The 26024-nt window shown below is 58.0% G+C and overlaps 4 protein-coding genes across 12 annotated transcripts; 3 read left to right on the top strand and 1 right to left on the bottom strand.

Annotated features, from left to right (window-relative positions):
- The first annotated feature begins 638 nt into the window (after positions 1 to 638).
- On the top strand, positions 639 to 3134 carry JTB (jumping translocation breakpoint). 2 transcript variants are annotated; one of them, XM_035722562.1, is made up of 6 exons: positions 642 to 759; positions 848 to 1056; positions 1383 to 1420; positions 1619 to 1701; positions 2109 to 2188; positions 2595 to 3134. In XM_035722562.1, the coding sequence occupies exons 2-6, from the start codon at positions 974 to 976 to the stop codon at positions 2749 to 2751; spliced, it is 441 nt and encodes a 146-aa protein (XP_035578455.1). In that variant the 5' UTR covers positions 642 to 759; positions 848 to 973; the 3' UTR covers positions 2752 to 3134. The 2 variants fall into 2 exon arrangements, with proteins under 2 accessions (XP_035578456.1, XP_035578455.1); XM_035722563.1 differs by lacking the exon at positions 1619 to 1701 and having other exon boundaries at positions 639 to 1056; positions 1387 to 1420.
- Positions 3135 to 3280: 146 nt separating this feature from the next.
- On the bottom strand, positions 3281 to 7843 carry CREB3L4 (cAMP responsive element binding protein 3 like 4). 2 transcript variants are annotated; one of them, XM_027614108.2, is made up of 10 exons: positions 6995 to 7843; positions 6722 to 6905; positions 6292 to 6538; positions 6016 to 6137; positions 4489 to 4581; positions 4245 to 4351; positions 4059 to 4127; positions 3875 to 3959; positions 3634 to 3730; positions 3281 to 3509 (listed from the first exon to the last, which is right to left on the bottom strand). In XM_027614108.2, exons 2-10 carry the CDS (start codon positions 6890 to 6892, stop codon positions 3316 to 3318), a joined length of 1185 nt encoding a protein of 394 aa, XP_027469909.2. In that variant the 5' UTR covers positions 6893 to 6905; positions 6995 to 7843; the 3' UTR covers positions 3281 to 3315. The 2 variants fall into 2 exon arrangements, with proteins under 2 accessions (XP_027469909.2, XP_027469910.2); XM_027614109.2 differs by lacking the exon at positions 6722 to 6905.
- A 4282-nt stretch (positions 7844 to 12125) lies between these two features.
- SLC39A1 (solute carrier family 39 member 1) lies at positions 12126 to 15989 on the top strand. 4 transcript variants are annotated; one of them, XM_027613782.1, is made up of 5 exons: positions 12126 to 12253; positions 12418 to 12529; positions 12778 to 12996; positions 13155 to 13285; positions 14425 to 15989. In XM_027613782.1, exons 3-5 carry the CDS (start codon positions 12810 to 12812, stop codon positions 15079 to 15081), a joined length of 975 nt encoding a protein of 324 aa, XP_027469583.1. In that variant the 5' UTR covers positions 12126 to 12253; positions 12418 to 12529; positions 12778 to 12809; the 3' UTR covers positions 15082 to 15989. The 4 variants fall into 4 exon arrangements, with proteins under 4 accessions (XP_027469583.1, XP_027469581.1, XP_027469585.1 ...); XM_027613780.1 differs by having other exon boundaries at positions 12418 to 12537; XM_027613784.1 differs by lacking the exon at positions 12418 to 12529 and having other exon boundaries at positions 12189 to 12253.
- A 476-nt stretch (positions 15990 to 16465) lies between these two features.
- On the top strand, positions 16466 to 25404 carry CRTC2 (CREB regulated transcription coactivator 2). Of its 4 annotated transcripts, none has more exons than XM_027613873.1 (15): positions 16466 to 16741; positions 19324 to 19425; positions 19500 to 19616; positions 20108 to 20169; positions 20733 to 20801; positions 20975 to 21078; positions 21179 to 21208; positions 21379 to 21443; positions 21544 to 21593; positions 21700 to 21950; positions 22252 to 22658; positions 23722 to 23991; positions 24187 to 24267; positions 24443 to 24629; positions 24759 to 25404. In XM_027613873.1, the coding sequence occupies exons 1-15, from the start codon at positions 16589 to 16591 to the stop codon at positions 24977 to 24979; spliced, it is 2169 nt and encodes a 722-aa protein (XP_027469674.1). In that variant the 5' UTR covers positions 16466 to 16588; the 3' UTR covers positions 24980 to 25404. The 4 variants fall into 4 exon arrangements, with proteins under 4 accessions (XP_027469674.1, XP_027469676.1, XP_027469673.1 ...); XM_027613872.1 differs by having other exon boundaries at positions 16589 to 16741; positions 21364 to 21443; XM_027613875.2 differs by lacking the exon at positions 24187 to 24267 and having other exon boundaries at positions 16467 to 16741; positions 21364 to 21443.
- The last annotated feature ends 620 nt before the right edge of the window (positions 25405 to 26024 follow it).

Below are 26024 nucleotides of genomic sequence, written 5' to 3'. Positions count from 1 at the left end.
TTCCATTTTAGACACTACTGAGAGGCAGACAGCGCCGGAGAGTCCCGCCTCGATTCTTCGTGGGACTCCCACGGGCGGGAGCCGGAGGGCGGAGGTCCGAGGAGCTCATCAGAGCACCCGTCCCGGGGGCAGTCCGCAATCAGCCGGAGCGGGGGCGCCGGCGGCTCGGCCGGGGGAGCGGGAGGCTCCTCACCTCGGGCTCTGGGTTCAGGCCCCGCGTGGGGCGCGGGGATTACGCAAAAAAATCACTTAAGAATAAATGAGCACGCGAGAAGAAGACACCGCGCCCCGCGAGGAGGGAGTGCAGTGTCGCCTCGCCCCCGGGGCCGTCGCGGCAGGGCGGGGGTCCGGCGGCGGCTGGACGAGCAATCCCAGCGCTTTCGGAGGCAGCGACGGACTATTCCTTCCGTGTCGCTGCTCTCCCCGCCCAGAATGGGCCAACGGGCGACTGCCCGGGGCGCCTCGCACCACACACGAGGCCCGGGTCCCAGCGAGACCCCGGGGCCGTGCGGCAGCCCAGCCCGCGGACCCAGCCGGCCGCAACTCGTGCGCCTGCGCCGAGCGGCCCGGCCGCGGAACCCTCCCCGGTCCCGGCATGCCCCGCGGCTGCGGCATTTCCCCCCCCCCCCCCGCCCCGCCCTCCGCGGGCCCGGCATTCTCCGCGGGGAAGATGGCCGCGACGGGGAAGGCCCCGGCCGTAACGGGGCGCTAGGCCGTACGCCCCGCGGCCTGCCCCGAGGGCCGTGCGGGTCCGAGGAAGTGAGCTCACAGCCCAGTCCCACCAATGCGTGTTGGCTCCTCTTGCCGTGGCCATGGGGACGTCCCAGTAACGCCTTTGCCCTGACAGGCCGTCCCAGCATTTCGCAGGCCTGGCCTGGAACCTCCCGAGGGCTGCAGTGCAAGCGCTGCGACGGAGGCACAAGGCCAGTCAAGCAAGTCCCTCCGTCCCGACCAGCGCGACGCTGAGCACTCCATGCCTGCGGGCGGAGAGAGGCGTGGCCTCCCCCAGGGCAGCCACCTCTGTTGGTTGCTCTGCGTTTTCACCTTAAGGCTCTGGTAAGGAGAGGCTGGGGGCTGAGGAGAGGAGGGGGCGGAGCATCGCGTCGTCCCCGCCCCTGGGGTGGTGGGGGAGGGGGACGGGGGGGGGGGGGGATGGGGGTGGGGGAGGGAGTGCGTGATCCTGCACCGCGGAGGCGGGGAGCTCCCTGTTTTCTAGCTTCTGATCTGTGCCCCCCACCTCCACCCCCACCCCCCCCCCCCCCCACCCCCCCCACCCCCACCCCCCCCACCCCCACCCCCACCCCCACCCCCCCCACCCCCACCCCCACCCCCCCATCCCCACCCCCACCCCCACCCCCACCCCCCCCCCCCCCCGGCTGCAGCCAGGCCGAGGCTCCTGTGCGGGCGGAGCAGCTGTCAGGTGGGTGATGGTGTGGTAACTCGACACCCCTGTAGTGTTTTCTTTTGACACCCTCCCATTTAACGGGAGCACAGGTGGGAAAGGGTGGCGCCACGTGGAAGGCAGCCTTGAGCTGTGCTGAGAAGTTGGGTGGGCAGCACCTTTGGGAGAAGTATTTTCTAAATGAAGCCCGGGGCTGGCGTTTCTCTCCCTTCTCAGTGAGCACCTCAAATTTGCCGTGCTGGCTGGTGGAAGAATTTGTGGTGGCAGAAGAATGTGCTCAATGTTCTAATTTCCAGGCCGTGAGTATTTATTCTCTCTCCCGTGTTTTGTTTTGTTTTGTTTTTTAAGATTTTATTTATTTATTTGACAGAGAGAGACACAGCGAGAGAGGGAACACAAGCAGGGGGAGCGGGAGAGGGAGAAGCAGGCTTCCCGCCGAGCAGGGAGCCTGATGCGGGGCTCGATCCCAGGACCCCGGGATCACGACCTGAGCCGAAGGCAGACGCTTAACGACTGAGCCACCCAGGCGCCCCTCTGAAGTGTTCTAATGTTTATTATCCACCATTCCCATTAGAACTCTTTGTTGGTTCTCTGTTGCCCACCAGCGCTGAGTCATAGCAGTTGGACACCTGCCCCTTCTGAATGGCATTCTTTCTGCTTCTGCTGCCCTTACCTGACATGTGCTTTGGTCTTTTTCTCCTGACAGAAAACCACCCCTGAATGTGGTTCCACAGGGTATGTGGAGAAAATCACATGCAGCTCATCTAAAAGGAACGAATTCAAAAGGCAAGTGTTGTTTCTCATCTTGAAACCTCCTAGATCACCTCTTCTGTTCTTGTGATTTTCGGCAGGTTAATAGCCTCACATCTTTCTGTCTGGAGGTAGTGTGGTATATAGGAAGAGGGGGGGAATCAACGTATTTGAACCTAAGTTCCAGCTCTACTTCTTAGCACTATATCATTGGTCTTTTCTCATCAGTAGAATTGGTTAATGCCAGTTTTGTTTACCTCACTGGAAAATAAGTTGAACGATATATTTGAGTGGGATTTGTGTAGGGGAAACGTTAGAAGGCTGACTGTGGGTTTTCCTCCTTTCCCCTCAGATGTATCTTGGTTAGGCTTCACTAGAAGGGAGATTGGAGGGAGAGGTGGTCCAGCCTTCCCTGGGAATAACTGTTTCTTCCTGCTCTTAGCTGCCGCTCAGCTCTGATGGAACAACACTTATTCTGGAAATTTGAAGGGGCCATTGTGGGTGTGGCCTTGGTCTTCGCTTGCCTTGTCATCGTTCGTCAGCGACAGCTGGACAGAAAAGCTCTGGAAAAGGTCCGGAAGCAAATCGAGTCCATATAGCTACCTTCCACTCTTTGATAGGGGTCTTAAGGATTGTACCTCGAACACAGACAGTAGAATGAATGGACTTGTGCCCTTCATTCTTGGGAACTTGTGGTGGCACCTCTTTCTCTGTCTCTTGTCTAGATCATTAACGAGCAAAGTATAGAATAGTTTTCTTCTCTATTATAATTTGGTTTGGTACAGGAAGTTCTGGTGGCAGAAATGGAATAGCAACCTTAGGCCCCAGTTTACCAACTACCTACCTTCCTCTTTTCCTGGTACTTACTTAAAATTTTCAGGATATAATTTCAGCAAAAAACCTCTTTATTTGTCAGCCAAAACCTCTGTTTTCCCCAACCCTAACCCCAAAGAAAAAATAAAATTGCAGATGTGTAACAAAAGTATCTGAAATGCCTCCTCACATAGCCTGGGCCTTGGGGTACAGACGCTTAGGGGGTCTTGAAATGATTCAGACCCCTGAGGCCAAAGAACTCTGAATGGGAATCCCAGGGGGAACCAGAGCCATGGGGGAATCCTGGATTCCTTATTGCAGCTGGGAAGTGGGCTGGGAAATGTTCCAGCTCACATCTCATCTGCATGCAGGCCAGTTCTGACATGCCCACTGGGGCCTGTCTTCCCTCCCATCTTCTCCAGCAGGGTCCTTGTTGAGCCATTTACACCCTTGGCCCTAGGTGGCCCCTCCAATCTGGACTCTACCACTGTGGTCTCCAAATTTTCTGTCATGTCCTTGTGAGTCAGGATATTTCTGGAAATCACTGTGGGGTGAAAGAAAAAGGGCAGTAACGGAGTGCTCCCTTGGGTAGGGAGATCCTAGACAGGACAGGACCTCCCTCCCACCTCTTGACTACCCTGGAAAACCCCACCCTGCCCCTGCCTCACCTCCATGAGGCTGGTGATCCTCAGTCCCAGCTTCCCGGGGACCCTGCAAGGGGCTGACACTGGGCAGGACGATGAGAGCCAGAGAAAAAAGAAGGATCTGGAGAAAGCAAAAGGACACTTGGACTGTGGGGACACTAAAGGAAGAGACCCAAGGGCAGCATGAACAGAGGGCAGTTGGAATCATCAGGGATGGGAAGGTAGGTATGGTTGGGAGTGGGGGGAGATGGGAAGAAGAGAGTACCAGAACACAAGTGCTGGTCTGGGCAGCTTTGTTGGAGGTTTGGGCAATGAGCATCTGCAGCTGGCGGAGCTGAGTTCCCAGGGAGCTGGGGAAGGAGGAATGAAGAATCAGCTTTCCTGGGAGCTCGTGCCCCTGTGTGCCACTCACCCTTCCCCCCGGGGGTACACACTATGCTTTCACTTACATATTGTACCTCTCCAGCTCCTGGACTTTTTTCTGTAGTTCCTGGTTCTGTGCAGAACAGGCAGCCGCTCTGGGGAGTGTGGAAAGGTAGGACCGTCTGCAATCAGGTGGTCCCTGACACTGCCTTGGTAAGGAAGGAGGCCCAGACATGGCCCACAAGGGGCCAGACATGTAAGTCCAGACATACCTGCTCTCTAGCCCGTCGATGTACTCTTTCTTCCGTCGCCGACTGTCCTGAGCTGACTGCTTGTTACGGATCTTCCTCCTGACCTTCTTGAGGATCCTCTCCTCTGTCTAGGGGCCCAGGGTGTGTCAGTCCTGGGCCCTTAACCTCCCTCAATTCCCCACTTGCCCCTGTAATCCTGGCTCTTCAGAGGCCATGATGGGGCCACTGGGTTAGGGTTGGGATGCCCTTTGGGGAAGCATGTTACCTTGGTGAGAGGCAGGTGAGTGGGCAGGGAAACCCCTTCCTGTCCCAGCAGACGCTTCTCCTCCTCTGTCAGGAACAAGGTTTGACAGGGCAGCTGGTGGAGAACAGAGATCAATGAGAAGGGGAGGGGGTCTTCCCTTTCCCATCACCCAAGGCCACTCCCCCTGCATGCCTTCGGGAGAGAGTTTCCCATTTGCACTAAGGAATAAGTAACCATGAAAATGAGGTGAGGGAAGGGACCTTCATTCAGACAGGCTCTGGACCAAGCCAAAGGGGCCTCCTGGGGCTATGAAGGGAGAAAAGAGGGCTTGTGTTACATCCTTTGCCCCCAGACTTAGGACCTTGGCACTCTGAGCAAACTAGGGAGGGCTTGTTCTGGTCTACACCTCCCCAGACCTTAAGGGTTTTTTAAGACAGGGAGGAACTCACTAAGGCGGGGTTTGCTTAATCTCACAGCAAGCAAATCATTCACGTTTGACCACTAATTTCCATTTGGCAGAGTGTGTTGTCTCATCAGGGTCAACCTCAGGGAGCTCCCTGGGGTAGTGACCAATTTTCCCTCAGGGTTTGAGCCCCACTTTCAAGACTGAAGCTCTGTATCCTCTCAAAGAACTCCCAAGAGCCACGAGATTTAGCAGCTTCTCGTAACACAGTATGTGGGGCAGGTAGATGACATCTGATGAACCTGAGCCTATCAACCGAGCAACCTGCCTTTCTGCTACTCCTTTTTGAAATATTTATGCTTCACTTTGACTTCAAAGGAATTTGTTTCTGGTATTGACTCCTAATGGTCTTTGGCTTTTAGCCAAACCATTTCTTGTCGTCTTGCCTTTTCCTGATGATCCCTTCTTGCTCCCCTGAAACCACAAACTCCCCAGTATTTTGATGTGAACACAAGCCTAGAAGCATCAGACTTCTTAAGGTCCCTCAATCCTGAGCTGCTTGCTTGGACTCCGGTCCCAGCTTCAACCACAGACTGGCAGGAAGGCTAGAACCTGTTCCCTATGTTTTGCACACAAGCAGTTCTTTCTAGTGACTGTTGGTCAGCAGTGACCTGAGCAAGACTCCTCACCACCCCCCTCCCCGCTGAAAGCAGTGCACCCAGCCTTCTGAAGGCACCCAGTGTGTGACCCCCTGGGCAGCGGGCGCAGCTGCACAGTTGCTCCAGCAGAAGCTTCTACACCTTGTGCCTCCTAGCAGGCTGAGTTCCCAGGCAGCCCCTCCCACTCTGTGTCCTGACCTGTGGCTGAGTAAACTGTACACAAGTTCTGGGCTTTCTCCCAGGCCCTTTCCCCAGACTGGCTCATCCCACCTTCTCCTTAATTATCACCAACTTACCTCCAAGGGCTTCTGTCTCCCTTGTCCTTTCCCGCTCTTAGTTGCTCGTGCCTCTCTGATCTTCAGGCCCACAAAAATTGGGGCAAAGAGTTTAGCATCAGTTACCCCCCTCCCTCACCCCCTTTCCCCATCTGTGTGGGTACGTATCGTTGTATCCAGGGGTACTGGATCTGGCTGACTGAAGACTCACCAGGGTCACAGGAGGCACTGGGTTTACAGTGCCCGCTCTGGGCAGGGTGTGAGGGTGAGCATCAAGGGGCAGCTCGAGGACCGTGCAGGCATCAGGCACCATAAGTGGTGGGCTTCGCTGATCTGAGGGAGACACAGGTAGCTAGGAGAAAGGAGATGAAGGGTATACCCTAATGGCAGCAGGGCCTGAGGAGAGGCACAGGTTGGGAAAACCCCTTAGCCCCAGGACGAGGGCTGGACCTGGAAGGCCATTGTCCCCTTCCCACAAAGAACACACCTAGCTGGAGAGAGAGGAGCCCTACAGCTGGCCCAGCTTCCCCTTGCATCCTCTCCAGGCCCCCTGCCTCATAGACAGTCTCATAGAGAGCAGGGGAATTGGGTGCTTTGGGGGCAGGAGGACTGTCCGGATGGCCAGGGTCCTCGGAGATTCCACTGTCACTACCAGGAGATGCTTCTGAGCAGTACACTTCATTGGGATCAATGAAGAGCTTCAGGAAATCTTCAGGCTCACTCTCTTGAAGGTCCTACAGTGCAAGAGAGTGTATATGTGTGCAGAGAAGCGTTCTGGAGAGCTACCTGACGTCAGACCCAGATCCGTCCCAATTCAATTTCAGTCCTTTGTGTCCTTGGACATGGGGGTAGTTACAGCTCATGTCCACCCTAGGGGCTTGGCTCGGCCCACCCTCTCCTGTGTTCCTCACACTCACACAGCCACGGCTCCCGCTGGGCTCCCAGCTTCGAAGACCCTGTTCTTGGAGCTTAATCCCTGGGACCTCTCGAGGGGGGCAGTGGAGTCCCAGCTCCAGGAAGGCTCCTGTTGAGACCTCTTCTGGGGGCTCCAGCCACACGTCCAGCAGGTCGGGGGTTCGGAAGTCCATTCCGCGGGGAGAGCTGCAGGAGGGTCAGAGCACTCTCCCCACACAGCTGCCGGGGGAAACCCTTCCTCACCTGCCACCCGGGGATCTCGCCTCCGGCCTTACCTCTGCTGCAGACCGGCGGGCCCACCGCTTCCTTGCCTGTTCCGAAGAGCCCAGCCCGCCCAAGCCCGGAACACCGCCGCTCTTCTTCCTTCCAGGATCTCGCATCCTGGACCGGCCCAGCCAAGCCCCGCCCCCAGCCTGACACCCGGAGTGCGAAGTGGGTTGCCCCTGGCCGGGAGCCACGGCGGGGGCCTGCACCTGCGAGCTGGGGGTTGGGAGCCTAGGCGTCCGCAAACTGGACTTCAGGGAGGCCCAGGCAGCCTCGCCCTCTCTGCCTGTTTCTCCTAGCGACAGCAAATCTTCCTGAGAGTTTGGGGGCTCTTCAGGGAAGGACGGCGATGGCTGTGACCGGCGCACACGAAGTGCCTTTTCTCCTCCCGTCACCTGTGTCAGACGAGCGCACGACAGGCTGGAAAACAAAACCGGAAAGCGGCGACCCGGCCCCCGGAGACTCGGGAGGCATCCCTTCCCTAGCCCCGCGGCGCTCTTGCCACTCTTGGGTCTGATTGGACGCAAGAGGTTGTTTTTTGTTTTTTGTTTTTTTTAAGATTTTATTTATTTATTTGACAGACACAGCGAGAGCGGGAACACAAGCAGGGGGAGTGGGAGCGGGAGAAGCAGGCTTCCCGCGGAGCAGGGAGCCCGATGCGGGGCTCGATCCCAGGACCCCGGGATCGTGACCTGAGCCGAAGGCAGACGCTTAACGACTGAGCCACGCAGGCGCCCCGACGCAAGAGGTTTGAGGGGCAGGACATGGAGCCAATGGGAGTGCCACCTCGAGTCACGCCGCGCGCTGACTGGCCGGGGGGCTGCCGAGGGAGGCGGGCCACCGCGGTGGCCGCCCGGAGGATTTCGAGGCCCTGCGGCTGCGAGCCCGGGGGGGGGGCAGGTGCGGGGAAGCTGGGAAGCTCCGAGGACGCGGGGCGGGGTGTGCGGGGGCGGGGGTGGAGGAGCGGCCGCCCTTGCTTCCGCTTGCCGCGTGACTGCCGGCCCCGGTTAGGACGCAGGCGAGGGTGACCAACCTGTAGGCCCAGCTAGAGCTCTGAGCGCGGAAGGTCGCGCCAATCTGCATCAGAGCGTTGGCTGCCATGTCCGCGCTCCCGGGACTCCGCTAACGGGCGGGAGGGGGGCGGGGCGCGAGGGAAGCTGGAAGGTTAAAAAGGCATTGAGGTTTGGTGTGGGAATGTGTCTTGTGTTTGGGTGTAATTGCCAACAGTAGTATGTGTCCTGCATTTATATAGTTCACCAAATGTTTTCATAAACATTGTTCTGTCATTTACTCTCTGAAGTAGGCAGGGCAGGTGATATTTTACCAACTTTACCGATGAAGAGACAGAGATCGTGATTAGAGGGTAATAATACCAACACTCGTGATTGTTTGCCTTGGCCTAGTGACTGATGAGCCAGGAATTCATTTCAAATACAGTAATGGAGCTACCCTCTGTGAATAAAGCAGGAAAGTTTGGGGTGTGGATCCAGAATTCATTCAAACTGGTATTTCCTTCCTTCCTTCCTTCCTTCCTTCCTTCCTTCCTTCCTTCCTTCCTTCCTTCCCTTTCTTTTTTAAGATTTTATTTGACACAGAGAGACACAGCGAGAGAGGGAACACAAGCAGGGGGAGTGGGAGAGGGAGAAGCAGGCTTCCCGTGGAGCAGGGAGCCCGATGCGGGGCTCGATCCCAGGACCCCGGGATCATGACCTGAGCTGAAGGCAGACGCCTAACGGCTGAGCCACCCAGACGCCCCTCAAACTGGTATTCTCCTCATGAAAATTTTATGTGCTGAGGGTAAAGACAGGAACAGTATTTAATATTTATTGAGTAACTATCAGATGCTCAGGCATTTTCACATCACTCATATAATTCTCATAGCAAGTCATAGCTGGAAAAGAGAAGTAACTTTCTCAAAGTTACTCTGTAAGTAGAACCAGGGTTTGGATGCCTGAGCCTACATTCTCTGCACTATACTAAGCTATCTTGCTGGGGCTTTCTCAGATTTCCTGCTCATCTTCCTGCATTCCTGCTCAAGTAGTGAGGAGACAAAGCAGGCTCCCTAGATCGATGCAGAGCTCTAAGGAAAGAAGAGCTGTCCTTGCCTAGATCTTTCCTAGAGCAAGATAGGTTTCAGAGGGCTTCCTGCAGGTTGCATGTGCAAAGATGATTACGAGGAAAATATAATCAGCTTCCATGAATTAGAACTGGAAGGAACCTCTGGCATCATCTTCTAATCTGACTTCCCTCTTTCACCTGCTTTATCAAGTTCCTGAGAGGAAAGATGACTTGCTTAAGATCACACATCAGGGGCGCCTGGGTGGCTCAGTCGTTAAGCATCTGCCTTCAGCTCAGGTCATGATCCCGGGGTCCTAGGATCGAGCCCCTGCATCGGGCTCCCTGCTCAGTGGGATGCCTGCTTCTCCCTCTCCCACCCCCCTGCTTGTGGTCTCTCTCTCTTGCTATCTCTCTGTCAAATAAATAAATAAAATCTTACACACACACACACACACACACACACATCAAATTAAGGTAGAGGGATGCCTGGCTAGCTCAGTCAGTGAAACAGGCAACTTTTGATCTCAGGGTTGTGAGTTTAAGCCTCATGTTCGGCATAGATCTTAGTTTAAGAAAAATTTTTGGGGCACCTGGGTGGCTCAGTCGTTAAGCTTCTGCCTTTGGCTCAGGTCATGGTCCCGGGGTCCTGGGATCGAGCCCCGCATCGGGCTCTGTGCTCGGCGGGAAGCCTGCTTCTCCCTCTCCCACTCTCCCTGCTTGTGTTCCCTCTCTCACTGTGTCTCTGTCAAATAAATACATAAAATCTTAAAAAAAAATTTTACAAAATACAAAAAAAATTAATATTAAAAATACAAATTGGGGTGCCTGGGTGGCTCCATCAGTTAAGCACCCGACTCTTGATTTTGGCTCAGGTAATGGAATTGAGTTCTGAGTTGGGCTCTGCCCTCAGCGGGGAGACTGCTTCAGGATTCTCTCACTCTGCCCCTCTGCTCACTCTCTCTCTCTCAAATAAAAATCTTAAAAAAAAAAATTAAGGTAGAGCTGGGACAAGTACCCGGGTGTCCTGTCTCCCAGTCCATGATTCCTTGTTAATGTTACTAATTATCAATAATTTTAAGGGGCGCCTGGATGACACAGTCGGTTAAGCACCCGACTCTTGGTTTCGGTTTGGGTCATGATCTCCAGGTCTTGGGATCAAGCCCTGCGACAGGCTCTGTGCTCAGCATGGAATTTGCCTGAGGTTCTCTCTCCCTTTCCTTCTGCCCCTCCCATTCATGTTGTCTCCATCTCTCTCTAAAATAAGTAAATAAATCTTTAAAAATAATAATAATCTTGAAAGCATAATTTACCACAAATTGCAGCTTGCACAATATTCTCTCAAATAATTTGGAGTTTCCTTTTTTAAATTTTTAAAAATTTTTTAAAAAATTTATTTATTTGAGAGAGAGTGCGCACAAGCCTGGGGGAGGGGCAGAGGGAGAAGCAGGCTCCCCCTTGAGCAGGAGCCGGATGTGAGGCTCTTGATGCCAGGACCCCGGGACCATGACCTGAGCCGAAGGCAGATGCTTAACGACTGAGCCACCCAGGTGCCCCGGAGTTTTTTTTTTTTTTTTTAAGATTTTATTTATTTATTCATGAGAGACAGAGCGAGAGAGAAAGAGAGAGAGAGAGAGAGAGAGAGAGAGAGAGAGAGGCAGAGGGAGAAGCAGGCTCCCAAGGAGCAGGGAGCCCGATGCGGGACTCGATACCAGGACCCTGGGATCATGACCTGAGCTGAAGGCAGACGCTTAACCATCTGAGCCACCCAGGCGCCCCCGGAGTTTTCTCTTAACAGTAATTGTTATCTTTGAATTAAGAGCTTGGAACAGCAATGATCTTTTTTTTTTTCTTTTCCGCAATAATGATTATTAAATGATGGTTACAGCGCTAACCCGTTTCACTTACATCCTGATCTTAGAGCCCTGTGTGATTCCTTTCTCCTGGGTTCTCCCTCAAAAAGTCCTCACAGTAGGCCGCCTGGGGGGCTCGGTAGTTGGGCGTCCGCCTTCGGCTCAGGTCATGGTCCCGGGGTCCTGGGATCGAGCCCGCATCGGGCTCCCTGCTCGGCGGGAAGCCTGCTTCTCCCTCTCCCACTCCCCCTGCCTGTGTTCCCTCTCTCGCTGTGTCTGTCTCTGTCAAATAAATAAATAAAATCTTAAAAAAAAAAAAAGTCCTCACATTCCCTCTTAGGGAAGTTTCTGGCCTCCATTTCCAGAGCCTTAGAGACATTACTCCTGCCTCTTCTTGAGACAATGAGGTCTTTTCGCCTTTGAAAAGACTAGGCCGAGCTCCCTTCTTTATTTCCTCTTTTACACCCTCCCCTCCCCTGAGGTTAGAAGATTCTGATAGCACAGGGGGGGGTGGGTCAAAAGGATCCAGGCTAAGGAAACGATGAGGGTCCTGAGTTGAAAATACTTTGGCGCAATCAAGGAACAGAAAAGAGAAGGGAGGCCAGCAGGGCTGGGGGGAGAGGAGTTGCAGAGTTCCAGGTGCGTTTGGAGAGAAGCCTGTTCGATGCCCTGAGGCATGGTGAGGATGGTAAGTTGGAGCCCGCTGAGAGCAGCTCTTCACTGGGTAGGGTCTGGGCCACCCCTGGGCTGGGTCCCACCAGTGCCCGCACACCCTCAGAGAAGACGGAAGGCTGCACAGAATGCGCTCAGGCCACCGGTAGTCAAGAGGGATAATTTTCAAGAAATGCCCTCTCTTCGCGATTTTCCTTTTCCAATTCTGCCTTGTCGTTTTCCTTTGTTGCGGGTGTTGGAGAGGGAAGTCAAGCAAAGAAGTCAGTCCTAAGAAGAGAATGTTTTCCCTCTGGCGCCAAGGTGCGCGGAAAGGCTCTTAGAGTCTTCCAAGAGATGGCTAAGAAGACGCTGCCCAAGACCAGGAAGAAAACCCCAGCGATGCAGAGCGGAAGACTTGGGAATGCCGAGTGGGCTCGGACTCCCGCCTCGCCCGCGGGCGTTCTAGCTTCCGGCCGGCGGGGCCAGTCCTACCGCCCCGAAGCGCCCCAGGCCCGCAGCCCCTGGACCCGCCCCCTCGAAGCCCCGCCCCCAACAGCCCGCTGATTGCCCCCAGAGCACGTCACTCCTGGCAGGGCCACGCCCTCCTGGCGCCGTCATTGGCCGGCGGCGGCGGGGAGGCGGGACGCGGCGGGGCGGGGTCCGGAGTCGCGACGGAACCCGGCGGCTGCGGCGGAGGGGGACCCTGGCGAGGTGAGTGTGCGCCCGGGCCGTATGGGCTGGGCGGCCTCGGCCCGCCGCGACCCCGCCGCCTGGGGGCCCTGGCGGTGGCCGTCAGCGCGCCGCTCTCCGCTTCCGGCGCGCGGCTGGGGAAACGGGAGCGGGGAGTGATCCGCCCCCAAATTCCCCCTGCCCAGGTGGCCCACGAAGCTCCCCGCGACACCTCTGCGCAGCCCGACCCCCTCGGCTCCGTCCCCTCTTTCCTGCGGGGGGCCCGGCTTCTCCTCTCCCGGGAAGACCGAGCTTCAGGTGAAGGGGTAATGAGACATCCACACCGCCCTGACGCTGGATCCCCCGCGCGGGGTCCTCGAATGAGCCATCCGAAGGGGTGCAGTCTGCGGGGGAAGGGGACCGTTCCCAGTCCGGGAGCGCATGAGTTACACTGGGCTGGGGAGGTTGGGGGGCGGCAGGGTGAGGGGGCTCCCGTCCGCTGACCAGCTCTCCCCTCTGCTTGGCTCCTTCTTCAAGTGACCATTGCCCCACTCGCGTTGTCTTAGGTCCGAAAGTCGTTGGAGCAGCTACAGCCACCATGGGGCCCTGGGGAGAGCCAGAGCTCCTGGTGTGGCGCCCGGAGGCGGTGGCCTCGGAGCCCCCGGGGCCCGTGGGTCTGGAGGTGAAAATGGGCGCCCTGGTGCTGCTGCTCTTGCTCACTCTTCTCTGCAGTCTGGTGCCCATCTGCGTGCTGCGCCGGCCTAGGGCCGGCCCCGAAGCCTCAGGTGAGCCTCTCCTGTTCCCTGCTGGGTTGGGGAGGGCTCTGGGGGCTGCGGAGTTTCCCTTAAAGACGGGAAGGCAAGAGTGACCGTTGCTTGGGTTGGGGCAGTGAGGCTTGAGGGGCTTCATTTCTCACTCCCGTCTGTGCTCCACTCCTGTCCAGCCTCCCGCCAAAAAGCCTTGAGCCTAGTAAGCTGCTTCGCAGGGGGTGTCTTTCTGGCCACCTGTCTCCTGGACCTACTGCCTGACTACCTGGCTGCCATAGATGAGGCCCTAGCAGCTCTGCACGTGACGGTGAGCCCTTGCTGCTGCATGTGACCCTGTGTGTGTGTGTGTGGGGGGGTGTTCAGTCACACACCCGTGGGAGACACGGTCATTCACATCTCTTCCCAGCACGCTCCGTGACCGTGTGACCGTGTGGAAGGCGCCTAGCATGGGACCCTATGAATTGTGACCTTTAGTGATGGGGCATAACTCTTCCTGGGGTGCTCCCCTTCGCCCCCAGTCCCTCTGTGACTGCTGTGCACTCTTTTGAGTTACTGAGGGGAGCCTCGTACAGGCATGTGACCTACTCTGTGAGTTTCTCAGTCACAGCCTCTGAGAATCATCTTCACTCTCACACCACTTTGCTGGCAGTAGAGGGCCCTCCAGGCCTGGGAAGGGTGGGAGGCCTGGAGTTCCTGACCTAAAACGCCATAACCCAAGGAAGTAGGATGTGAAGAAGGTCGAGTACAAGGCGTAGGGAAGTCTCATGGGAAAAGCTGAGACAGTTGTGTGGAGGTGCCAGGAAGGCACCCTGCGCTCTTCCTCTTCCTAAGACTGGGGAAGTAACACAGGATGTACCTTCTGTGAGTGAGTGACTGTCGCCCTGTATGACTCTGTGTAAGTCTCAGTGACCCCTGATAGTTTGTGGCTCTGTGTGTGAGCATTTGGTGAGGTGGGCAACGTGTGATCCTGTGTGTGTGTGCGTTTGTGTGTGCATTCACACACGTGCACGCCTACATGTCTGCATCAGTCACTCTCAGCTGGGGGTGGTTTTGCACCCCCTTCACAGGAAGCATTTGGTAGTGTCTGGAGACCTTTTTGGTTGTCACAATTGGGAAAGGAAGGCTTTGTGCTTACTATTGGCATCTAATGGATACAGGCTGGGGATGCTATTAAACATCCCACCGAGCATAGGACAGCCCTCCAAAATGAAGAATTATCCAACCCAAAATGTTAATAGTGCCGAAGTTGAGAAACTGGTCTATATGTAGTACTATGAGCGACACTATCATCTATGTGATTGTGTGTGTCTTTGTGTAACTGAGAGTAGCCCTGCATCTATGGGGGACCCTAAGTCTGTATAACTAGGAGTCCTCGAGACTCTGAACTTGACTCCTCCCCATTCTTGGCCTGTCTCCTGAACTTCTTGCTGCCCTGTCTGCCCACAGCTCCAGTTCCCCCTACAAGAGTTCATCTTGGCAATGGGCTTCTTCCTGGTCCTGGTGATGGAACAGATCACACTAGCTTACAAGGAGCAGTCAGGGCCACCACCTCGAGAGGAGACAAGAGCTCTGCTGGGAACAGCAAATGGTGGGCCACAGCACTGGCATGATGGGCCAGGGATCCCACAGGCAGGTGGAGCCCCTGCGGCCCCCTCAGCCCTGCGTGCCTGTGTACTGGTCTTCTCCCTGGCCCTGCACTCGGTGTTCGAGGGACTGGCGGTGGGGCTGCAGCGAGACCGGGCTCGGGCCCTGGAGCTCTGCCTGGCTTTGCTGCTCCACAAGGGTATTCTGGCAGTCAGCTTGTCCCTTCGGCTGCTGCAGAGCCATCTGCGAGCGCAGGTGGTAGCTGGCTGTGGGATCCTCTTCTCATGCATGACCCCTCTGGGCATTGGGCTGGGTGCAGCTCTGGCAGAGTCGGCTGGGCCCCTGCACCAGCTGGCCCAGTCTGTGCTGGAGGGCATGGCAGCTGGCACCTTTCTCTATATTACCTTCCTGGAAATCTTGCCCCAGGAGCTGGCCACTTCTGAGCAGAGGATCCTCAAGGTCATCCTGCTCCTTGCAGGCTTTGCCCTGCTCACTGGCCTGCTCTTCATCCAAGTCTAGGGAGCTCCAGGTACCCTTGACCTTCCTTTTCCACCCCAGCATATGAAAATAAGGAGTGGAGAAGGGAGGATTAAGGATCAAAGGGTTCTCTGGGAGATAGGGATGGAGTCTTTGGGATTATCTGACCAATGGGAGGGATGTGGTAGACAAGATCGTGGCCCCAAGGGACAAGGGACAGTCGTATCACTAAAGACATGATCAGTGATTCATATTGGGGAAGACACAGTGCTAGAATCCGGGGTCAGACACTACATACAGGGACGAGCTGACAATGGGAAGGCTGGGGGCAGGCACCCAGCGGCTGTGGGATGGAGGTGTGAGGAGGCACAGCCCAGAGTCAGCAGTCCTGGTTCTAGCCCATTCCAGCCCTCTGTCCTTCTTGGGGTGGAGTGGGCTCCTTCTCTTCGCCCCTACTCCATCTGTCTCCTGCTTCCCTTCTCCCAGGGGACTAGTGCCAGACGGCCTCTTCTTGCCAGTTTTGGTACCTTCTCTGGCTTGTCTAGTCCTGCTCACTTCTCTGTTTTTAAAGTGCCAAATAAATCCCTTCCCTCTTTGTCAAAAAGCACAGTGATGGCACTGAACCCTGCCCAGCACCTCAGCAGAGGGGCCCTGCTTGCTCTTTATTTGGAGGCAGCCATGTTTGCTGAGTTGAGGTTAGGGGAGGGTTGGCGGAGCTACGGCCCCCCACCACTACTGCACCCTAGGAGTACTGAACATGGAAATGGTGCCCCTATGCCCAGGTGAGAAATACTGAGCTGCCAAAATTTTTTTTATACCAGAGGAGCCCAAGGGGAAGGCTCACCCCCAGCTATTTTTGGGGAGGGAGGGCTGTGGATAGAGCCATGTTCTCTAGAATCTATTTTACTAACTGACCTGTTTTGGGACTTGTTACCCAAATAAAAGATGTTTCTATACATTTGTGCAGTGTCTGATTCATTTATCTTGGGCAAGGGGTGGGCACGTGGCCAGTCTGAGAGGGCCTGAGTCCCAGACGTTTATACCTGTTTTAATATCCCTACTCTCACTGCTTTCATTCTGGCTCCGTAGTCCCCTTCCCTGACGACCCAAATTTTCCCTCTTTTGTTCCTTCCTTCTTCCCGCCCTGTCTCCACCCCTTCCCCTTCCTCCCCAATCCTTCCCTCTCCCGCATCCCGCTCCCCTTCGCGCTCGAAGGCTCAAGACCAACTTAGAACTACTTTTCCCAGCTTGCCCCGCGCAGGGAGGAGCCGGGGGGAGGAGCCAGGCCCCCAGGCCCCGGGGCCACAGGGCTGCTGGGAAATGGAGTCCGCTTCCTGTCCGCGCTGCTCGCCTGGGGCCGCGCAAGGGTTACGTAAACAAACTACAGTTCCCGGCGGCCCTCGCGCGCGGCAGGTCCGGGCTAGGCTGGGGCCGGGTTCGCGGTGCTCGCCGAGGCGGCGGCGGCGGCTGCTGCTGGAGGCGCGGGCCGGGGCCCGCGGCGGGGCCGTGGCTTGTCCGGGAGGGTGGCGGGGAGGGACGCACGGGGAAGATGGCGACGGCGGGCGCGAACGGGCCCGGGTCGGCCACGGCCTCAGCTTCCAATCCGCGCAAGTTTAGCGAGAAGATCGCGCTGCAGAAGCAGCGTCAGGCCGAAGAGACGGCGGCCTTCGAGGAGGTGATGATGGACATCGGCTCCACCCGGGTGAGGGGCCGCCGGGGGAGCGGGAGCCGAGGGCGCAGTCCCGGAGCGGGGCGCCGGGAGGCGGGGCGGAGGCGGGCGCCGCCGCTAGGGAGGCGGAGCGGGGCCGCCGCCGTCCGGGAGGCGCGGGTGGAGGGCCGAGGGGCAGGAAGACGGGCTTGCGGGGGAGGCCGGGACGCCGGGGAGCCAGCGGGGGCCGCGTGGGGGCGGCGGCCGGCGGCGATCCCGTGCGTCCCTGATTGAGCCCCTGGGGACGCTTCTGCAGCATCCCCGAGCTTGGGCTGTGGCGGGGGGCATGGTCCGCTGGCCCCAGCCCGGCTGCTCCGGGTCGGTGATCTCCTCCAGTCTGGTTCCTCTGCCCTGCTGTGCCATTCTCGGCACTTTAGTACCTTCGGGAAAGGGCCCCTTGAGTGGTTTGCGCCGCAGCGCTGAGTCTAGTGGGGCAGGAAGTCCCCTCCTGCGTCCCTTCCCTTTGCTTCCTTTTTCAAATATTTCTTGTGGTTTCCTGACGTGAATGAAGGTGAGGTCCATTGCTCACAGACTGTGCTTGATGTTTTGCCCTGGCCACCGCGGAGGGGAGGTAGGACTTTGAAGCTCCAAAGCGGGTAACCGGTTGGCTATAGGTTAGGTTTGCTGATCTTTCTAGGAAGGTGGCTGCTTTGTGAGTCAGTTATCAGGTGCCTCGGAGGGTGCGCTGTGGGTAGGGGATATTCATTCCTAAGCAGTTCCAGGAAGAAGACATCCTGGCACAGTTGCCTTTGAAGCCCCTCTGGCCTTCCTTTCTTGCTTTCCAGGGCTGAACATCAGAGGGAGTGAGGGTGGGAGTCTGCCCAGCTGGTATGCAGTCCTAATTTAGGGACACGTTAGTCTCAAAACAGCAGGTGAGGATATTGCAGTGATCCCTCATGGCAGAGAGCTAGAAGGAACTCCCGGGGAGATGGTGGTACAGAAGTACATTTCTAAACTGACTGTGGTTGCGTCTGTGACCCTGACTCTGGTTGTACTTTTGTTTGTGTCTCACCTGTTGGTTTTTCTTGTGTTTTTTTCCCTTTGGATCTCTAGAGACCATGTGTCCTAGTTTGTGGAGTCAGAACACAGAGAGTTAGGGGGAAGCATATCGTGTGTGTGCGCACACACAACTCCCTCTGAATGCCATGAGGATCATGATCTAACTGTTGACTGCTCCCCTTTGGGAGCTTTTGATCATGGTGGGTGCGGAGGCAAGAAGGTGGGCAAGAGGCTCGGCCTGCTGCCCTGTCCTCTGTCTGGACCGTGACTCCAGCAGAGGCACGGTGGGATTTTAGGGTTTGTGTGTACAAACAGAAAGGCTGTGAGAAGCTCAGAGCTGAGGCCTCTGCCTTTTTAGCGCCTTGGTTTGTCCAAACACCCCTTCTGCCCACCTTGCCCCTGCAGGTTGCTTCTCTGCGGCACATAAATATCTAGTGGGCATACAAGGCCGGGGCTCAGGGACCCAAGAGTCTAAAGCTAGAGATAAGAGATCTGGGGCTTAGCTTAGCTGAGAGGGCTCGTTTGCGGCAGGTACAGCCATAGGGGCCTATGGTACTGAGAGGCTAGGCTTAGCACATATACTAATAATCTTGAGCAGCCCAAACGTTTACATAAGTGTCTGCTAAACTCAGTGGGCAGATCTCTTGGAACAGAAAGTCAATTCTGATGTTGGCCTATGCACAACAGTGCATGACCCCCGGAAGTTCATCAGCTGCCCTACGTCCATTTTTTGGCAGGTTGCAGTGATTGAGCCTCAGAAATAGGTGTTCACCTCTCACAGAAGGACTTAAGATCTGTGGGCAGACTGACACCATGCCAGACTGAGGGTTGTGGTGTCTCACTGCTGTGCCAGATACCTCTCCCCAAAGTGGGGATCAGGCCAGGCTGAACTGGGTTATTGCTCCCTCTCTCAGGACCGTTCTCAAGGCTTCCCTGTCCATTCAGGGGCTTTAGAACTAGGTAGAAGAAGACTGCTTCTTGGCTTTAGCTCTGTTTTTTCCAGCTGGGAGAGCCATCATTTCCTAGGTACTAGTACATTTCCACGTACTAGTTTGGGTGGTGCAGGCTCTGTGTAGCTTTCCTGAGGCAGGCCAAGTGGCAGAAGCCCGTGCCCTCCAGAGTGGGAAGGAAAGGGGTTGGCGATAATGGCTCTGTGGCATCCACCTGTGGCCTTCCCCTCATGTTCCAATTAGTCCTGGACACATCTGGAAGGGAAAGCGAGGTGCCTAATAGGCACCCTTCCCAGGAGTTAACCGATGTGACTAGCTTGGGGGCTCCTGGCAACCCCTCCGGGACTCTGTTTAGACTGATGCCAACTGCGACTGGCCCTGAGCAGAGTGTCAGGCCCTGCGTGGCAGGGCGACGCCAGCCATTAGTGGGGTGGCTGAGGGTGGCCTGCGGAAGAGCTGGGGCCGACGCTTCGCACCCGGCCTGCCCCCCACTGCTTTTCCTGGCGGCGCTCCTAAGTGCACCAGCAGTCGGGGCGTGCCCTGGAGACAGATGGCAAGAGTGGCCAGAGGAACAGGAACAGTCGTCAGAACCTTCCCTGATGTTCTCGTTTGTCCTCCCTGTCTCAGTTACAGGCCCAAAAGTTGCGACTGGCCTACACGAGGAGCTCCCATTATGGTGGTTCTCTGCCCAACGTGAACCAGATTGGCTGTGGCCTGGCTGAGTTCCAGGTGAGTGGAGAGCAGTTATGGGGGCCCAGGTGACTTGCGACTTCCCCGGTTGACCTCCCTGTCTCTTTTGGCAGAGCCCCCTCCACTCGCCTCTGGATTCATCTCGGGGCACGCGGCACCACGGGCTGGTGGAACGGGTGCAGCGAGACCCCCGAAGGATGGTGTCCCCACTCCGCCGCTACCCCCGCCACATATCCTTCACGGAGGCTGTGGGGAGCCGGGGGGTGGGGGGGATGGAGTTCCTCGGGAACTCGTGGGAGGAAGGGACTCTGTGTGCGGTTCAGTCCGTCCATTACCAGCCTCCCAGAAAAGCCACCGTTTGGCCCGTGTGTCAGCGCCGGCTCCTTCGACAGGGAGGCATACGTCTCCCACTGAAGGGCATTTGGTCCCCTCTTCACCTTTTTCCTCCCCTTTCTGTTGGTAGCTTTCAGTCTCAGAGACTCTCATGGACCTGTTTCTCATGCCCTGTCCAGTTATTCTCCCTCATTTTCCCAACTCTCCTGGGCCTGGTTGCCTTTTTCTCTTCCATTCTTTGGCCCTGTCGTTGCCCCTCGTGGAAGAGGAGGGAGGTACTTGCTTCTTGAAACAATTCATCCACTTCGTCCAGTGTTCTCTGATCTGGTCTCCGTCCGCTCTGTGCCCTCCACCCATCGTCTCCTTAACTGGTGCTGGTGCCGCTCACGTCGACAGCTCTCCCTATAGCCCTGCCTACTTGTCCCCTCCTCCGGAGTCCGGCTGGCGGAGGTCAGTGTCTAGGGCAGACCGGGCCTCCTGCCCACTCTCTGACGTATCTCTGGAGGGAGCTTGGGTTGGGGCTAGGCTTGCTGTGCCAGGCTTTGAACAGGGCCTCCTCCGTAATGCAGGGCTGGGAGGGGTGGGGGCAGGCGCAGGTAGGTGGGTCAGAGTCCAGTCTTGGCCATGTTGACACGGGCAGCCAAGCCTCCCAGTCCAGCCAGTGCAGGACCAATGGTAACGGTGGCTGGCTGGGGTGTGTGTGTCCGGGGAGGGCGGGTGGCTGGCTCCCCACAGGAGTGGGTGCCGGAGGCGGTGTTCCGGCCCCAGATTTCTGACCCTCCACGGTCTGTGGGCTCCAGGATTCCCATTCAGCTTGTCCGGGCCGAGATAATCTCTTAGCTTGATCGTGGGAGGGGGTCAAGGGTCACAGGGAGCAGAAGAACCAGAAAGGAGGCACAGCCCCGGGTGCTCAGCCCTGCCCGTCTCCGCCTCAGCGGCCGGCGCTCTCGAGCCCGGTGCCGGCTTTCCCGTCTGTTGCCTTCCCCCTCCTGACCCCTTGTGTCCCACCGCAGGACGATGCCCTGGGGCAGTTTCCCTGCAGAGAAGGGACAGTTGTTTCGACTACCGTCTGCACTGAACAGGTGATGGCCCTGGCCTTCTCTGCACCACATCTCTTATCTGCCACTTCCGGGCCCTGCTCCCCTGCCCCACCCTGTCCCAGCCCAGCTAGCGTTGTCGCCTGCTGAGCAGGGCAGGGGGGACCGGGAGCACTGCCACAGGTACCAGCTCATCTCTGTCCCCCCGCACCGCACAGGACAAGTTCTGATTCTGCCCTTCACACCAGTGTGATGAACCCCAGCCCTCAGGACACTTACCCAGGCCCTGCCCCTCCCAGCATCCTGCCCAACCGCCGTGGAGGTAAATGGCCTGGCCCTGGGTAGGGAATGACCTGAGGAGCTTTTGTTTGAAGTCCATAGAGAAGTCTGGACTGTAGCCAACTCTCCTGCATCCTTTGTAGGTTTTCTGGATGGTGAAGTGGACTCCAAAGGTATGTGTTCCTCGCCATTTGTGGACACTTATGCCCACGGATTTCTGGCCCGGTGTCGGGGGCTTTGTGTAGGGCCCGGGAGCGGGACTGCCTCCCTCTCACCTCTGCTTCCTCTCCTGCCCCACTGGCTCCTTCTCCAACCCTCTCATCGCCAGTCTTTCTCTTTCAAGTCCCTGCTGTTGAGGAGAACTTGCTAGATGACAAGCATTTGCTGAAGCCGTGGGATGCTAAGAAGGTCGGTGTGGCCCACTACCCGCTTCGTTCCGTGGGGCAGGTCTTCCTCGGTGCTCGCCGAGCGCTGGCCTCCTTTCCCACAGTCTCCCTTCTCTCCTCAGCTGTCCTCACCCTCCTCCCGACCTCGGTCCTGTGAAGTCCCTGGAATTAAGTAGGTGCCTCGATTCGGCTGGCTGAGGGCAAGCGTGGGAGGCCAGCCTCCGTCCCCCGCCCCGACCACTGCCACCATCTCCGCTTCTCTCCCTCTCCTCCCGCAGCATCTTCCCGTCTCCTGAGCAGCCCGCCAGTGTGCCCGTCCTCCCACCTGCCATGGGCACAGGCGGCTCCCTGCCCGACCTCACCAGCCTGCACTTGCCCCCGCCACTGCCCACTCCCCTGGACCCTGAGGAGACGGCCTACCCCAGCCTGAGTGGGGGCAGCAGTACCTCCAATCTGACCCACACCATGACTCACCTCGGCATCAGCGGGGGCCTGGGCCTGGGCCCGGGCTCGGGTTATGATGCGCCGGGTGAGTGGCTGTCCCGGCTGCAGGGGTGACGGGGCGGGGGGCGGCTCGGGCACCCGGGAGCCTCCTGGGACTGCCCACCCCAGTCCTCCCCAGGATTCCCTCACGGCAGATGTGGCTTTTCCTGGAGGGGTGATGGAGGGCAGCCCCCAGGTGGGCCGTGCCAACCTCACTGTCAGGGACAGAGCAGGGAGGACATTGTGTTGCCACCTTCATAGTCTGGTCACTGCTCCCCGTTCTGGGCAGAAAGGGGCCCAGCTCCCATCAGTAACGTGGCATCTCTGCTTTTTGTCTGTGCCTGCAGGACTTCACTCCCCTCTCAGCCACCCATCCCTGCAGTCCTCCCTGAGCAACCCCAACCTCCAGGCCTCCCTGAGCAGCCCCCAGCCCCCGCTCCAGGGCTCCCACAGCCACCCCTCCCTGCCCGCATCCTCCCTGGCCCGCCACGCACTGCCCACCACCTCCCTGGGCCACCCCTCGCTCAGTGCCCCGGCCCTCTCCTCCTCCACCTCTTCCTCCTCCGCTTCATCTCCCGTGCTGGGCGCCCCCCCTTACCCAGCTTCTACCCCCGGAACCTCCCCCCGCCACCGCCGTGTGCCCCTCAGCCCCTTGAGTTTGCCCGCGGGCCCAGCTGACGCCAGAAGGTCCCAACAGCAGCTGCCCAAACAGTTTTCGCCAACAATGTCACCCACCTTGTCCTCCATCACTCAGGTACGCGTGGCTGCCTTCCGTCCGGGTCTGTCTCCCTTCCCCCTCTCTCTTCCTGCCGCACACGCCCGCCCACCTTCCTTCCTCCGGACACCCCCTCCTCACCTCTGTGCTCCTTGCCTCGGCCCTTGTTCCTCTGTCCCTCCTGCCTGAAGAGCACAAAGCCTGGGTGAGCCGCTTCCCGGTTTACAGCCCGACCCCGCCTCCTCCTAGCGGCCTCCTTGGACAGGTGCCCTGGCGGCCGCGAGCCTCGCGTCCTCACCTGTAACAGGAGGGTGCTGTTGTAAGGGTCACAGGAACCGCACACAGGATGTGCTTAGGCCGTGCCCACCCAGGTGCATGCTCCACAAATGGTGGCTTTTTCTCCCCTTTTCCCCCCACGCTTCTTTCCTTGTCTGTCCATCTCTCATGCCTCCATCCTGTCGCGTCCCCTCTCCCATCGCTGTCCTTCGTCCATGGATTTCATAGAGTCGGGGGCTCTCAGACGTGGAGCCTCATCTCTTCGTGTCACAAACGAGGATACTACCCAGAGGGAAAGTGCTTTCCAAGCTTACTCAGCAAGTTAGGAAGAGTCGGGAGCAGCCTGAGAACCTAGCTGAGGGCTCCTTCCTCGGCGCGAGCCTCTCCCCGCCCCTGCGCCCCTCTCGCTGCCCACTTCCTCTCCTCCACCGCCCTTCCCTGGAATGTGTGTTCCATGTTCCTGGAGGAAAGACTAAGGCCGGGCCAGCGAGGGCTCTGCTCCCTTGGAGCCTGACTCCCTCCCTCCTTCCCGCTCTCCCTGCCTCCGGCAGCCCCCCCCGCCCCCCGCCGGTGCTGGCCCTGGCCTGTGGGGTGTGTGGCAGCCTCCCTGCGCAGGAGCGGGTTCCTCAGGCCTCCAACACCGGCCTCGCTCGCTTGCTTTCGTTCAGATACTTAGCGTGAGGGCCACGGCCCCGGGGCGCCCCATGGAACGGTCACATTTGTGTTGAGGATGGTTGCAGCTTCACAGGGTGGGAACTGACTAAGAGTTTCCCCCTGGGGTGCTACCGAGGGGTAAGCTGCTCCCTTTTTCCTTGCTTCTCTTCAGGGTGTCCCCCTGGATACCAGCAAACTGTCCAGTGACCAGCGGCTGCCTCCATACCCGTATAGCCCCCCAGGTTTGGTTCTGCCCAGCCAGCCACCCACCCCAAAACCTCTACAGCAGCCAGGGCTGTCCTCTCAGGCCTGTTCCGTGCAGCCCTCAGGCGGGCAGCCCCCAGGCCGGCCACCACACTATGGGGCACTGTACCCACCCAGCTCCGGTGGGCAGGGGCAGCAATCTCACCACCGGCCCATGAGTGACTTCGGCCTGGGGAACGTGAGTACCCGGGGCCGGAAGCAGGGGAGGGCCAGGGGTGGGTCGGGGGGCCTGTGTAGTATCGCTGGTGCGCTCTGAATTGGGAGATCTGGGGTGGCGAGGGAGATCTCCTCCCCCCTAGATAACGGAGCACTGCCAACCTGAGGCTTCTCTCTTCCTGCGTTTGACCCCCCCCCCCCCGCCCCTGTCCCCTAGCGGTCTCCGCGCAGCGTGCTCTCCGGTGCCCGCTGCTCCGACTCGCTCTCTTCCTGGCATGCGCACGCTCTGTCCCAGCAGGTACAGCGCCCACGCCTGCTCCGGGCCCCGTGCTTGCTTCTCTTGCTCTGCTTGCAGCCTTCTCCCTGTCTCTGCTCCTATTCCTGGAGTGGCGGGGGGTGCTTTGCAGGGCAGGTGGGAGCCAGTGGGACGCCCTGTTCTGAAGCACTTCCTCAGGCTCTGTCTGTGTTCGTAGCTGGAGCACTTCAGCATGGAGAACCCATCAACCAGCCTGGCGCTGGATCCCCCTGGCTTTTCTGAAGGGCCTGGATTTTTAGGGGGTGAGGGGCCAGTGAGTAGCCTCCAGGACCCCCATGCCCTCAACCACCAGAACGTGACGCACTGTTCCCGCCATGCCGCAGGGCCCAACATCATTCTCCCAGGTGAGCAGTGTGGGTGGTGATGGGGCATGGAAGGAGGGGGTGATACATTCGCTGGTGCATCAGGAGATCCAGGGCTCCTCGAAGGGTTTACAGGCCATGGGTCTTCACCCATCTCTTCTGCCCGCACAGGAGAGTCCTCCCCAGGTTTCTCTAAGGAGATTGCGGCGGCCCTGGCCGGAGTGCCTGGCTTTGAGGTGTCGGCAGCTGGGCTGGGACTGGGGCTCGGGCTGGAGGAGGACCTGCGCATGGAGCCACTGGGCCTGGAAGGGCTCCACATGCTGAGCGACCCCTGTGCCCTGCTGCCCGATCCTGCCGTGGAGGACTCATTCCGCAGTGACCGGCTGCAGTGAGGGGCCTCATCGGCACCCCTCTTGGTGGCCCTGCCCATCACTGTTCCTTTCCTCCCTTCCCCCTGGCCAGTAGAGACTCCACTCTGCCCCCAGATCCTCTTTCTAACATGAACGAGGGATCCCAGGAATGAGAAAAAGCAAGGGTTTTGTCCAGGTGGCCCCTGAATTCTGCACAAGGGGTGGGCCTGGGGGAGCTCAAGGGAGGGCCTGAAGCACTTGTAACTTTGAACCGTCTGTCTGGAGGTCAGAGCCTGTTGGAAGGCAGGGGTGGAGGGGAGCCCCGGAGGCAGGGCTTGCCCGGATGCCTGGGGGTGGGCAGTGCCAACCCCTCCTCACCACTCTTCCCCTTGCAATGGAGGAGAGAGCCAGAGTGGATATTATTTTTTATTAAATATATTATATGTTAATAAAAAAATCGTCTCAAACACTTGGTGTGGTTTTACTCTTGGGGATGCATTTGGAAATTTAGAGGGTCCTTGGGGCCAGGCCCTTTCATCTGATAACGCTTTTTGCATCTTCTCATCGCTGTTGTGGTTTGTAGAGGGGCCCCAGCCTCAGAATTTGTACCTAGCATTGAACATGGGCGTCCAGGCTGGATGCAGGCTCCTGGGGCAGCACACATGCCCTCCCACCTGCCCGGGGCCTGGCTGTGAGTCAAGGGTGAGGAGGTGACTGATGGCTGAGATCACAGTCCTGTTTCCCCAGGGGCAGCTGGCCCCAAGGATCCTTTAGCTGAGGGAGGCTCCCCAGGAGGATTTTATACCAGCTATGGATGTCAGGCAGGGCTGGCTCTCTCTTCCTCATGGACCTCCGAAGCCCAGAGAACCTAGAAGACAAGTGGTGCTCGGCCAGCCTCTGACCTCATGCTCCCAGGTCTGCGCCCTGCTTCCTCCACTGCATCCCGCCTCCCTCCCTCCCGGCTCCACTGCTCGCAGTGTCCCCAAGGGGCTTCCTCTTTCTAACCCAGGCTGCCAGCCCTCTGGCCACGTGAGCTTCGGCCCTCTGCGCTTCTCGGTACCCGGCAGAGTGCTGTCCCTCCTTATAC

This window comes from Zalophus californianus, chromosome 10 (assembly GCF_009762305.2).
Source record: "Zalophus californianus isolate mZalCal1 chromosome 10, mZalCal1.pri.v2, whole genome shotgun sequence".
Lineage (NCBI taxonomy): Eukaryota > Metazoa > Chordata > Mammalia > Carnivora > Otariidae > Zalophus > Zalophus californianus.
The sequence above is the reverse complement of the archived record's forward strand: the minus strand, read 5'-3'. Positions and strand labels throughout refer to the sequence as shown.